The sequence below is a fragment of the Spodoptera frugiperda genome, chromosome 15, assembly GCF_023101765.2.
Source record: "Spodoptera frugiperda isolate SF20-4 chromosome 15, AGI-APGP_CSIRO_Sfru_2.0, whole genome shotgun sequence".
Lineage (NCBI taxonomy): Eukaryota > Metazoa > Arthropoda > Insecta > Lepidoptera > Noctuidae > Spodoptera > Spodoptera frugiperda.
The window spans coordinates 11,314,940-11,327,984 of NC_064226.1; the positions used below are offsets into that span (position 1 = coordinate 11,314,940).

General features: G+C 35.6%; 2 protein-coding genes across 3 annotated transcripts in view; one reads left to right on the forward strand and one right to left on the reverse strand.

Moving 5' to 3' along the window:
* LOC118279319 (doublesex- and mab-3-related transcription factor 2) overlaps positions 1 to 1,213 on the forward strand; it is a 15,239-nt gene extending 14,026 nt beyond the window's left edge. Inside the window, exon 3 of the mRNA XM_050699049.1 lies at positions 966 to 1,213. Coding sequence (XP_050555006.1) covers positions 966 to 1,213 — 248 coding nt within the window. The remainder of the gene's footprint in view (positions 1 to 965) is intronic.
* A 93-nt stretch (positions 1,214 to 1,306) lies between these two features.
* Positions 1,307 to 12,781, reverse strand: LOC118279299 (transportin-1). Of its 2 annotated transcripts, none has more exons than XM_035598958.2 (15): positions 12,601 to 12,781; positions 12,018 to 12,350; positions 11,482 to 11,697; positions 11,268 to 11,390; positions 11,092 to 11,187; positions 10,712 to 10,895; positions 10,236 to 10,453; positions 9,637 to 10,158; positions 9,458 to 9,565; positions 8,618 to 8,800; positions 7,708 to 7,879; positions 7,533 to 7,628; positions 6,621 to 6,696; positions 5,527 to 5,828; positions 1,307 to 5,443 (listed from the first exon to the last, which is right to left on the reverse strand). In XM_035598958.2, the coding sequence occupies exons 1-14, from the start codon at positions 12,703 to 12,705 to the stop codon at positions 5,546 to 5,548; spliced, it is 2,715 nt and encodes a 904-aa protein (XP_035454851.1). In that variant the 5' UTR covers positions 12,706 to 12,781; the 3' UTR covers positions 1,307 to 5,443; positions 5,527 to 5,545. The 2 variants fall into 2 exon arrangements, with proteins under 2 accessions (XP_035454851.1, XP_035454859.1); XM_035598966.2 differs by having other exon boundaries at positions 8,627 to 8,800; positions 12,601 to 12,780.
* Between the last annotated feature and the right edge of the window lie 264 nt (positions 12,782 to 13,045).

Sequence of the window (13,045 nt, forward strand, 5' to 3'; positions counted from 1 at the left end):
TTAATTGACTCATTGCGTCAATGTTAAATGGGTATTTTCATGTTGCACAAAACATCTTCAAAATACGAAAATAGAGTCGTAATAAAAAATTTAAAGACTTGAAAATGTCCCCGGTTCATTACAGAACAAAAGCTGTCATCCAACACTCGGCAACATTTCACTGTCTATTAACACAAAAACTACAATTTCTTTTAACTATTTTTATGGGCTCTAAAAAAGTGTGAAGATTGTTTTACAAGAGAGGCGGAGGCGGCTCTTTGTCGGGGTGTCGGATTACAGCAATACTGTTGACTGTAAACATGTCTTTCCGTCCTGTTGAATGATAGCTCCGCGGGTGCCAACAACATCTTTACACATTTATGACATCTTGATAATATTCGTTTTATGAGCTACGTGACAAAAGTAACAGGTTGCACTAACATTTTTCATATTATCTATAAACATGCTGAATAACATCATTCATTATTATCAAATTAATTTCAACTTTGGAAAGTTGAATTTAATATATCGTTGTCAATTTCATGAGAGCTATTTAGTAGAATTTTTGTTACCAAACACAGACTAGTAAGATTTCTAAAAACTAAACGAATATTGATTCATTCGCTAGGTACCTCTTTCCCCACGGTAGATGGTTGGACCAATAAGGGTAGGTACAGACAAGGGACCGACTGACCTGACTCAACTGTAAAACCGCATCTTATTCTGTAGGTACTTCTTTCCGACTTATTTGACAGTATAAAAAATTTAATAGGATCTACCTAGTGTATTGACAAAAATACCTTGTGATGCAGTCCTGAGTTGACTACAGGACTAAAGTCACTCGCCAATGCAGGCTCTAAACAGTGATAAACCTAATTTCCAAATTTAACCAGAAGTAGATATCTCCTTTCAAATCTTTACCCCTTTTCACTGTTCTAATTTCGATTTATAATAGCTCTAAAAGATAACATTGTCACTGGGTACAGGTGACCGGCCATATTCAAATGATCCAGCTTGGAATGAACGTGTCCGTCGGCGCAGGGCTTTCGCGGATGTCGAATTAGACCGCGGAGCTGCGCCCCTGCCACCGCCACCGCCGGGCCCGCCGGCCGCTCTACTCTGCAGGAACCTACTAGCAGCTTTACTCACCACCTACGCTCCCATACCCCCTCATAGTCAGCCTCAACGGCAAAAACTATCTTTCTCCATAGAATCCATAATAGGCGTACAGTAATTTTTCTGTTAGTCATTACATGGTTCAAAATACCATATTCATGCAGGACATTTCTGTTTGATCATGTCAAACGTTAAAATAAAAAACGAAACATTCGAACAATGAGTGCTTTATTAACGAAATGTTTGGTAAAAGAATGTCTATTGTGAGGTCATCATATTACAACCAGATCCTGATTTTAAAACATTTGATTACTTTATGGACATAAGTAGTTATCTTTTTTACAATTAAATTTGTATGTTTTAATACATAAGTACTTTATTTATATAAAATGAGTACAGAATTTTTATTTCAAAAGTGAGTATAAATATATTCTTCCAAAATTATAATTTTATATTGTTAATTTTGAACAAATTGCCTAGGGTTAGGCCTTAAAATAGAGGTAGGTTATGTCTATTATACGTTTCATACATCTGTACTCACTTTATGTAAAACGAACAACAAAATATTAGGTAATTATAACTTAAGGTGTGCAAATTTGTACCGGACTTGCTGAAATCATGTAGGTTTTACAATACAAATATACTATTTGCAATTTCAGTTATTTTATGTAACAACTTACACATTTGCCTACAGGTGACAAGGATTTACATTTAGGTATTTAAAATATATTTATTTTTATTCACGATACAGTTCCACGCATAGATTTCCTATTGCAATTTGTAAGAGAACTAACTAATGGTAGTGATTTGTAAATAAAACTAGTAAAATAATAATATAATATATATATAATAAAATATTAATTACATAATATAGAACATGGACTTTATGCGTTTTAAATTTATATATGTATAGTATGGATAATGGATAAAAAATTAAATCGAAAATTGCAGAACTAATAATATTAGTTTTATTTAGCGAAATATTATTTATTAGATGAATAAATACTTATAAGAATCTCACATTGTCTACATTGTGTTCAGATTTTGTTACTGTTTTTGGAACTTTAAATAAATGAGTCGGATCAAGCACGGGCGCAGTTAGATAATATTTGCGATATGAATTCTGTGATTCTGCGATGGAAATTGCGGTTATTACTATGGTTTCTGTTTAGTCTTCCCCCGCCTACAGTAAAATGAGTGACCGTCATCCGTACCGCCGATATCTCCTCTCAATGAGCAATGATGCTTTAAGGGTGAAGGACATTATTCAGACAACTAATTTTTGTTACTAGTAATCAAAAACTTCTTTTTCCACAGAGACAGTAAGCGCCGTTGAATTTGTGGTAGTTACCGAAATGTAGGGGTAACAAATTAGACTTGTTTTATTGTTACTGGGACACAGATTAAAAATATTTTCTGAAATGATAAAACAAGTATAGAACTCCAGTGAGTTTGATAAATTAAGAAGCCTAGGATGGGTACGGTCGAGGTGGCCATCTAATGGCATTCGGTAATGTATATTTTCACTAGAGGGACTACGTCACCAGAACGTTTAGAGATATAATTTTGGCATTTTAAGCCCTGATCCAAAATTGCTGATGGTCAACAAATAATAGTCAACCTAACGTTCACTAAAGTGGCTCACGTGACCGTTGCAAGGGTTTACTAGAAACTTTTTATGAACCTCATTCTAATGACATGAACGGAATGATCCTCTATGTAAATGCTATAGTATAAAAATATTTGCAGCGCTGAGCTCAACTCTGTAATTGAATATAATTTAAGCTCAATCCAAATGATTAACTAACGTGGACAATGTGATTACAATATTCATATAAATAAATACAACGTACGCATGTTTTGACAATAATCCACAACACAATATGACAATTTAACGCGACACAAACAACCTACATTTATATCGACAATGCATCACAATTAATGTTCGTCCAAACGATACAACTATAATATTTATAATAAAATACTAACTATGCCTCAAGGAAGGGAGTGCCTTACGAATGCCGCCTCACTCACACATTCACACATGCGATCACTTATCCAACTATTATCACGGTTTTTTAGGAAAAACAAACATCTACATTAAAAAAAATCATGACCATAAAATCTACTAACCTTAAAAATAAATTACGAGGCCACCCGTAACATACATATAATCGATATAAAATGGATTCTACTTAAAAAATAAACAATGTGTCTCAAATTTATCCGAAAGGTAGCTACAGTAATTTAATGTTCCTACGGGTACCGAGACGTGAAACAGCTACCGTATGGACGCGACACCTACCTGCGAGTCTCCGGGCTTCGTTGGCACATGACACGGGATGGGACTAGACAGGACTCAGGATAGGAACTCAGCGGGGCTCTGGGATCGGGGATCTCTCCTACTCGATACAATCACGACGTGTATATATAATATGTATATCTAAATATTATAATTTAGCGATTCGCAAAACATAAAAGTATAGCAACACTCGACACTGAAGTTTTATACTGAGCCAAAAGACAGAATTTAGATTACGGAATGTTAAAATTTCTTTTTATCCCCGAAATACCATATTATATCGACGCTCCCTATACTACGATTGCAATTTGTTAAATATACTAATGTTCATTCGAACTACATAATTTCAGACCCCGTATCTGAAAAAAAAATTAAATGATATTATAACAAGTGTTTAAAGTCAGACTTTTAGCTTTTTATAAAACAAAAAATAACAATTTTACTTGAATATAATAATAATATACATCGCAATATGTATTTACATATACATAATATTAGTTTAATTAAATATACACGTAAATAGTAGTTTATATCAATGATAAAGTTGACCGGCGCAGCGGGCAGTCGCGGGCACGACGCACACGAGTACAAAATGTGTAAATATAGCTTTGTGAGAGTTGCACGGACCGCACCACACGTCGCGCTGCAAGCGCCCGTCCGCCGGCCAACTCACACATACAATTCCATTAAACAATATACAACGTAAAAATACTATTTGGTATATTATATAGCAGAAATCTAGCCTTCATAAAATCTATCAAAGCAGTATATCATATCTACACTGACACAGACATAAAATCATCATACACATATATTAGTCAAAAAAAAAATCCAGTCACAAATCACAGTTCACATAAATTCTCGATTTTACTAAGTCTTTGTAATTTACATAAAATAATAAAAGTTAACGCGTCAATTTTAAATTGTAATAAAATATATTTGCGATGCTCTAGCTAGTGGGTGTAGATAAATGCTTTTGGACAAAATCAATTACCGAATGACTCTGTTTATTTGAAATCAACTAAAACTAATAGCATTTATGCTGTATTTATGTTAGTGAATTATAAATTAAAACACGTGCTGTATGTGTTGAGCAGTGAATGGCATCAGTCGACCTATGCTAAACAATCACGAGCAAAAGGCGAACGATGTGACTGGCGATACGAGCACTTGCGATGTCTACTACGCAAGTAGCTCGCGATATCATTATTATTAGCGTTTTATTGTTACTAGTATCGATTCGATATCTTTTCTTATCGATATCAATATTATGTTTACCTTACTACTGCATGTTAAGGTAATTCCTATGATGAGACTCTGATGATTCGATGTGTCGTTTTAAAACATTTTAAACTATAGAGCAAATTTGCAAGAACCAAAATAAGAATAAATCATATTTTTCAACAAACACGTCTCATCTTTCTTTACAAACTAGAAACTATCTCTAAATTTCATGCAATTACAGTAGATATACCACATCTAACTCGGTAATAATCACCGTGTTACCAAATTTAGTGAGTAAAACTACAACTAGAAAGGGCCAATGAATGTACACTCGTTACGATGGTTATACAAAGAGGCACGTAAGCATGCACCGTGCAACGTGAATGTAACAAGATACGAATAGAAAGCCTAGCACCGTATACGTGTGTACCAGCCCCGGCCTGTGCGTTGTGCGTCTGTCGAGCAAGCCGAGCGGAGCGGTTCAGAACCTGCGCGACCCATCCAAGCTACGATTACTTTATACTCGGTGCACAATACACTCATTAAGTGATTACGCCGCTTCTACATGTACGTCTCGTCGAACGAAAAATAATTTCAGGTACGAACAGAAGAATGAAGTGTAACAATTTACAATCTAGATTATATTCTCTGTCGATAGGTACAAATGTGTAAATATCCTCGCTAGTGTAGTGAGGTCAGTGTGTTGGCACATAACGCGGCGGACAGGCGGCGGCCGGCCCGAGCGAGTGTTCCCTACGCGCGGGTGCCGCGCCTGCTGCGACACCCTCAATGTCTTCCCGACCCGTGCTGACATTGGTTCCCCTGCAACACACAACCGCGTCAGCGCCACCTCACACTGCATATAACACCAACAACTAGTTAGATGCCCGCGGGTCTCTACTCACCATAACGCAGTGTTGACGTCTATATCCCGCACATGGCAGACAGGCGCACGCTGAGCTGCACGGGAAACTGGTCGGTGAAATGGCGCCAATTCTCCTCGCCGACTTGGTTCTTGAACCCGTGCAGGATCTTGGTGAACATCTCCTTTAAGTCGTCCTTGGGGTGCGACCACGAGGCGACAGCGTCGCAGAAGAACATAAAGTCTTGTACGACCCCGGCTGGGTTCACTTGGATCATCTGACAGATGCCACGGAACGCAGAGTCCTTCTCGTCGTTATCGCGAATATTTCGCAGCGAGGTGCACCTGACAGAAAATGTAGTGTTGTAAGAGAGAGCTCAGTCGCCCGCGTTATCGCGATCACTGCTTAGATGATTTCTCAATGAACATGTAAATGAAATTGAGAAGGTTTGTTACGCCAACATGTTAGATAAACAATTAAGTCGCATTGAAAAATCATCCAATCTAAAATGTAATAAAAAATTCTAAAGAAATTGATGAAAATTAATCAAGCGTAAATAAACTGTATACTATTCAAGGGAAACTGGAGGAAAACAAAGGAAGGATTATTAATGTGAATAGCAAATATTGAAACTGGCACACGAAAATATTTGTATGGGTATTGGAACTCAGATCATTCCAAACTGTAAGCAAATTATAAATAAAATATATAATATTAAATAAAATCAACCAGACATAGTAGTAATAAATAAAATTATTCAATAAGATGAGCATGTTTGCATTTGAAAGTTAGTCAAACAATTTGTCTTGCAGTTTGGTGTAAATAATAGTTTATATTGTTTAGAAAGCGGATGGTGTTCAACACATATAAAGTACAGCACTGAAAATAAAATGATCAAACAGGTAAAATTACACCCAAAATCTATGTCCCTCAAGTGTGGCCTTACATAAACACATAGAATTAATATTCTCATGCTTGGTTCAACTTAACTCAGGAACAACATATCAAAACAATAATATTAACAAGCCATGGACAAACACCATCCACAATCGAAATAATACCGGTTAATAACTTATTTAATATTAAACGTAATAGTAATATAATATAAAGTAATAATAAAAAAAATGACTACAGACCACTGGCGTACAAATTGATGTAAAACGGGTGCGACGTCGTGGGGGCACACATAACCTAGCCGACCGATAGTAATCGCTACACGCCACGACATACCGAGAACAAAACCAAGAAAACAAATCAACAAACCATTCAAAACATATTAAATTACATAATTCAACAGCAACAAATTAGTGTTACAAATGGAAAAACGTGAAACACTCGTATCTGCTAAATAATTAATCAAATTATATAAGTATCGCATGTTTGAGAAAAGATGGCCCAGAATTTGTTCAGAGTTAAACATTAGGTAATAGTGGAACATTGATGAACGAACATTAAAGAACATGATGGACTCATGCAAGCTGGTGATTACACTGCGAGATCTACGCCATCTTTCACATCAGGCACACACTTCACCTTTCGGTTCTACTTTATTTCTCATTATATTTACAATTTACCCCAAAAACAAAAAATAATATTGATGAGGATAAATAAGCTTTGAAAAAATCTACTGTTTGTGTTATTATGTGGAATATATTAATTGTATGAATAGAATACATGTTCATAAATATAATGTTTTGTAGAAGAAGTGGTACACAATAATAATATATATCATGTGTTGTTTAGTACTGAGTTAGTATCATCACATATAGGTATTGTGATACATATTATATGATCTGCCAGGTACAGATATAGGCAGGGAGTACTACAGCGAACACAAATGGGGTATACAGATAAACATGAACATCACAACAACTCAATTTAAAACATTGAATAGTAACATATACATAAACAGTATACATAAACATGACTGACACCAACAAGTCACTTATTGGATATACTTCTAGCAAATAAAACATTACTTTATTAGTTATTCTTATTTTTTCAACAAAATAAATTTTCTAATTGAGTTAATCAACACAATCACTTACCTGTATTTTCAAGTAGGGTCTTAGGTGTATTAGGCCTGTTGATAATTTCAACTAAATGGCTCAAAACTAGAGGGATATACTTTGATGTTTCAGGCCCTGAAATAATTACATAATGACAAATGAGTGGAAACAATGTTTCAATTGTAATGCTTAATTACGATTGTTGAACACTTACCTAATTTAATACTTATTTCGCCGATTGCCCATGTGGCATTATTGCATACAGAAATGAGTTCTGGATTGAGGTTCATGCCGAGTATTGGTAGAAACTCGGGTATGTATGGTAGTACATGTTGGAAACATGCTTTTGTCAAGTCACCCAGCAGCGCAAACGACGACTGACGCACCTGATACGATGAACACAACTTAAAATATTAGCTCCTATTTAAAACAAAGAATCCCATCTCCCAATAAGTGTTAGTTACTGTTAATTGTTTGTTACAAGATATACAATGAGTATTAATGGTTTTGGTTGATGAAGTAAGTGATTCTTCAACCTCAGTTGCAAGATGAGAAAATGTGAGAACCAGTTGCGCGATCCAAAGATTTGTACCTCACAAGCTCAACAGTAAGTAAACTAGAGAGTGACTATTACGTGTATAAAATATATTGTGTTATATTATGAACACAAGGTTTGATCCAAAACTTAAGGATTTTTTGGAATTTCAAATAGCTAAATATATTTCATATGATAAAAAATATTTCAACATTGAGTAACATAATGAAAGAGCAAATACTGAATTTTGCTAGTGCTCTGAATACATAGTCTTTCTATCTATACAGGAAGTTCAGCTTTATAATGTCGAAATGATGTTTGTATGTGGTGTTGTCAACTTCAAAATTTCAATACTTAATGTATATGCAATAATAGTTTGTTAGAGTATATTGTATAAACCAAGTAACTACACATGCAAATGATAATATAAAAACAACATTTGGACAACGCAACAAGTAAACATAATTTTCCAAATTAGTAATAAGCTTAAATGAATGATGAAATACATTAAAACTCCATAATACCTTGATATAGAAAAAATACCCTATGCGCCCTTGTCCCAGTGAGTAGATAAGCGAGAGTCACATACAAGATATACCTCAGGCATCGGATCCTGCATGCATTGGTAGAGCAGCTGCATCAGGTTGGAGTTGAACACCAGGTGGTCTATGTGGCCATCCAGTCCCTCTGCCAATCCACTCAACAGATCCAGTGCCACAATCATGAAGTCCTTGTCAGGTGCTTCAAACTGTTCTGGACTTTGCGTGTTCGCCTGGAAATATAAATTTGAACATGCTAACTATCAGAGATTTTACTTATATTTTATTATAAATTACGTATTTTTATTACACAATTTGTGAGGTAACCTTAAGCCCAACATATAAATTTTAGGATGTAAACTGATAAGTTAACTGATTTGTATAAATCTGGACATAACTATTAAGTAAAAAGTTGAGTACTTAAAGATACTTGACTTGATTAATATTATATTGGATATGCATTGATGCATTGATGAAGTGACCGTCAATTTGTTAGCAATGCTGATAATAGTCAGTTAGTTAATATTGGCAACATTACATTATTAATACATACATATTATTTAGGATGTCCTAAAAGTAATGAGTAGTGTCAAGAATTTTTAAAATTAATTTGCTTGTCCTTGATATGTCAACAATAACTATGCAACCTAAATATGTCTGCTTGTTATCATTAGATCACTTGAGTCATCATTATTTTGTATTTATGACTTCAGAAAGATATTTGATAAGATTAGGGAAAAGTGGTTCTATTTACTCAAGTTTAGTTGGATCATTTTACAATAATGTAAATGTAATAAATCTAAGTGGTTAAACATTATATCTTTTTTATATTATTTAATTTCAGTCTATTAAAGAGGTTCAATAAGTTAAAAAATGGACATGTTACTTACAATATTTTGATTTAATGTTTGTTCTATTAATGATACACATCTTCTGAAGACTGGTTCACAGTATGGCAAGAATCCTGACTGGAGAGCTGTGGCCACAGATGACAGGCACTGTAATCAAAACTTCTATTAATATCAATTCAAACAACTACTATACAGTATTGTAATAGTTTGAATCATACCTCAAGCAGTGGGAAGAGATCCTTATCTTCATCCTTCAAAAAGTTCCACTTATTGATGAGTGGTGGCATCAACATGTTGATGTATTCTGGTTTATTTAGGTGGTGACCAACTGAGTCAGCTAGTGTACCAATAGCGTCATACAATATGAGCAAATTCTTATGCTGGTATTTACTGAAAGCATACACTAGTGTTTGTAAAATGAAGCCCAAGTAGGGGACAAGCTCTGTGCACGCTTCTTCCTCGAGGGTGGCGAAAGCTGAACACGCCGCCTCTTGTACTCGCTTGTTGTTGTCTAACACGCGCTTCAGTAACTCAGTCATCACAGGCTTCAGATACAGATCATGCGACTGAGATACAATCCAGTGTGAGTAACGAGACAGCGTCCAGCAAGTGATTGCGCGTACCAGGGCCTTGCGTTCAGCCAGACAGCATACCAGGTATGGAACCAAATCCGGAAGGTGTGGCACCATACCACCCATGCAGCCATCGGCTACCGCACCCAGGGCTAAAATGCCGCTTTCCTGATTACACAAAAATTACAATTATAGTATAGTTGCTATTCAAAGAGCATAATATCTATTTTGGAATCTTTTTATACCTTTATGACCCAATCTTCATGGAAAAGTGTTTCTTTAAGTATTGGGAAGAGTACAGGTAGTAAGTCTGCGCCGAACACGTTGGCGAGCACGTCGAGCGCGGCCGCACTGCATTTACGTAAGTTCCAGTCCGACAACGAGCCATCATCCGCGTCCGCGCCGCCGTCGTCTTCGTCGTCCGACTCGCCACCTCCCGACATGTTGCTGTCACCAGCTCCAGCTGTATCAAAACATATTTATTGAGAGAATACAATCCCTGACTAAGTCACAACAACCTGTTACCATAATAATTGTGATAATCTTTTTTTTTTTTTTTGAGTGGCGAAAATCATCCAATGACTTCTCCCGCCTTGGGTGAGGCGAGAGGGAGTGTCAGACTGTTACTGACTAAAAAGCACCCCGTTCCTTCTCCTGCTTTGAACCGGAGCCCCGGTAACCTTTTACGTTGTCCGCAGCTCCGGAATTGTGATAATCTTACCATTATGTTTGACTGTGTGTGATCGAGGTTTATGGAATCGTGGTCGTATGTCGGATTCCCGATCTGGCTCTGCGTCATCTGCATCATCATCTCGATCACCTCGCAGTAAGATCACGTCCATTTCAGAATACCGCATACCACGCACCAAGATGGGGAGCAAGGCTGGTAGTCTGGGGCCCAAGACCTGTAAATATTAACAAAATGTCACCTGCCTCTTTAATATGGACAACCAAAAGCTCAACTGGTATAAGGCATTAAGTCTATCAACACACATTTTTTGTATGTATTAAGTTTTAATAAATTAATACATGGAAATGCAACTAATAAAATTTGTATGTGAGCTGTGGATGAAGTATTGCTGCTATAAACTACATAATTACCTCACGGCAAACATTTTGTTCTGCTAGTGTGAGCCAGAACTCACAGGCTTCTAGAGCAACACCTTCTTCAGGGTCTTGGGTTCTCACCAGCATGTACTGTAATATAACACAATAATTAAATGCATCAATTTTTATATTTCTAAATATTCTAAAATAAATAAAATTGCTATATTTACCTCAATAATGTTAGGTAAGTGAGGAATGAGTCTGTCCAATCGCACCTCCAGTAGCAAGACCAAAGCATGACAAACATTTTTCCTGACATCAGAATCTTCATCAGCTGCCAAGTGGAACAAGTTCTGGAATTAAATTTAAATAGATTAATAAACACATATTATGAAAATATGTGTTAAAATGTAGAAGTTTCGAAAGCTCAGTAAGTTGTCCTACCTCAATAAAAGCATCAATATGCAACATGAGAGCTTGCGTTCGGCCCGTGATGAAATAGTTGACACAAGCAATCGCATGACACCTGATTTTAGGTGAAGAGTGCCGGAAAAACTGTAGGAATTTTGGAATCAACACATTCAGCGGTCTGTTCAGTGCATCGCTGTCCAGAATTTCAGCTGTGTCTTCACATATCTTCTGTAGAGCCCCAAATGCACCCTAAAACAATAATACAGTTTTACACATTGATCTTATAAATTGTTAATATCACAGGGAAATATAATAAATAGCTTTCATTGAATTGTTAACTAAATCGTTAAACTATTTTCTTCAATCTTTATTTTGCAAAATCATTCAAGTTCATTATACAGATCATTAAAGAAGATGCTTATATGAAGTGTTTTCTTAGAATGAGGTCATTTCAAAGTTATCAATTTTCTAGCAATAAAAAGAGACCAATCAAATGTCCTACATTCATTAGGTGTATTCAAGTAAAAAAAGGTGGAGTTTTATACCAAACATATAGACTTAATACATACCTCACAAACATTGTAGTCTTGTGAATCAAGCATCTGACACAAGGCTGGTAACAGTTCAGGCCATGATGTTAGCTCTCCCTTGCTAGCTATAGTGGTGATAATGATACCCACAGTAGCGCGAATCAAGGGAGAGGGATCCCCGACTGCTGATAAGCATTCTCGTTTTATGAATTCCGCAACTTCAGGCAGAAAGCTGTTGTAGTGTGCTTTGACATTATTTTTCAAAATCAAACCACTCAAAGATCTTGTAGGTTCTTCTTCACTTACAAGTTTAGTCAAGACAAAAATCAAATAGTTGTTGAAGTCTGGATACTTGTTCAATTCTTCCAATTTCTGATATTACATTGTTAGGAAAATAAAGGTTGTCAATGGCTGTCATGTCGGAAAAATCGATTTTATCGCAAGCGTCTAGATGAAAAGAATAGTTGATAAAAAAGCATTAACACCTACTTTTATGATGAATTGCATTGAAATATGAAAACATTGATAACGATTAGTACATAAATAAAAAATAAAGCGGTTAAAGATGCAAAAAATATCCACGCCGATAGCTGTAAAGATATGAAAATTATGAAAAGGATACTTGTTGTACAGCCCTCTGCGTTGCTGTATCTGGTGATTGAGACTCTTTGAGAAGTGTTAGTATTTGTCTTAGTCCTTCTTGTTCTGGTTTCCACTCCATTTTCATAATAATTCTACGAAACGGTTTTATTTCACTCGGTCCCGTAAAGATCAACCATGCCAAAATTTGTAGAGTTGCCAGATAAAAATATTAAAATGAAAAGTTGTTTGCTTGTTATCTTAGTGATGGTATCGAGAATACTTTCTTTGTCGAGCTACGTATTAATTTCCATAACTAACGTTGTTTTGTATATTAAAGATTAGAAATTAGAAACAAAAATTTCCTCTAAAATATAATATAATTCAGATGTTGCATCTGATAAGAATAAAATTATTGAAACATTTTAGACATTTATTCATGCCAAAGAAGTTGATTAGTTTGTTGTACTAGTATAATATGCACTACT

Coding starts and splice junctions, on each gene's coding strand:
- LOC118279299 (XM_035598958.2), bottom strand. CDS start 12,705: ATGAAAATGGAGTGGAAACCAGAACAAGAAGGACTAAGACAAATACTA. Junction 12,351..12,600: donor CGCAGAGGGCTGTACAACAA/GTATCCTTTTCA, acceptor ATGTAATATCAG/AAATTGGAAGAATTGAACAA. Junction 5,829..6,620: donor CATCAATTTGTACGCCAGTG/GTCTGTAGTCAT, acceptor ATTTTCTGTCAG/GTGCACCTCGCTGCGAAATA.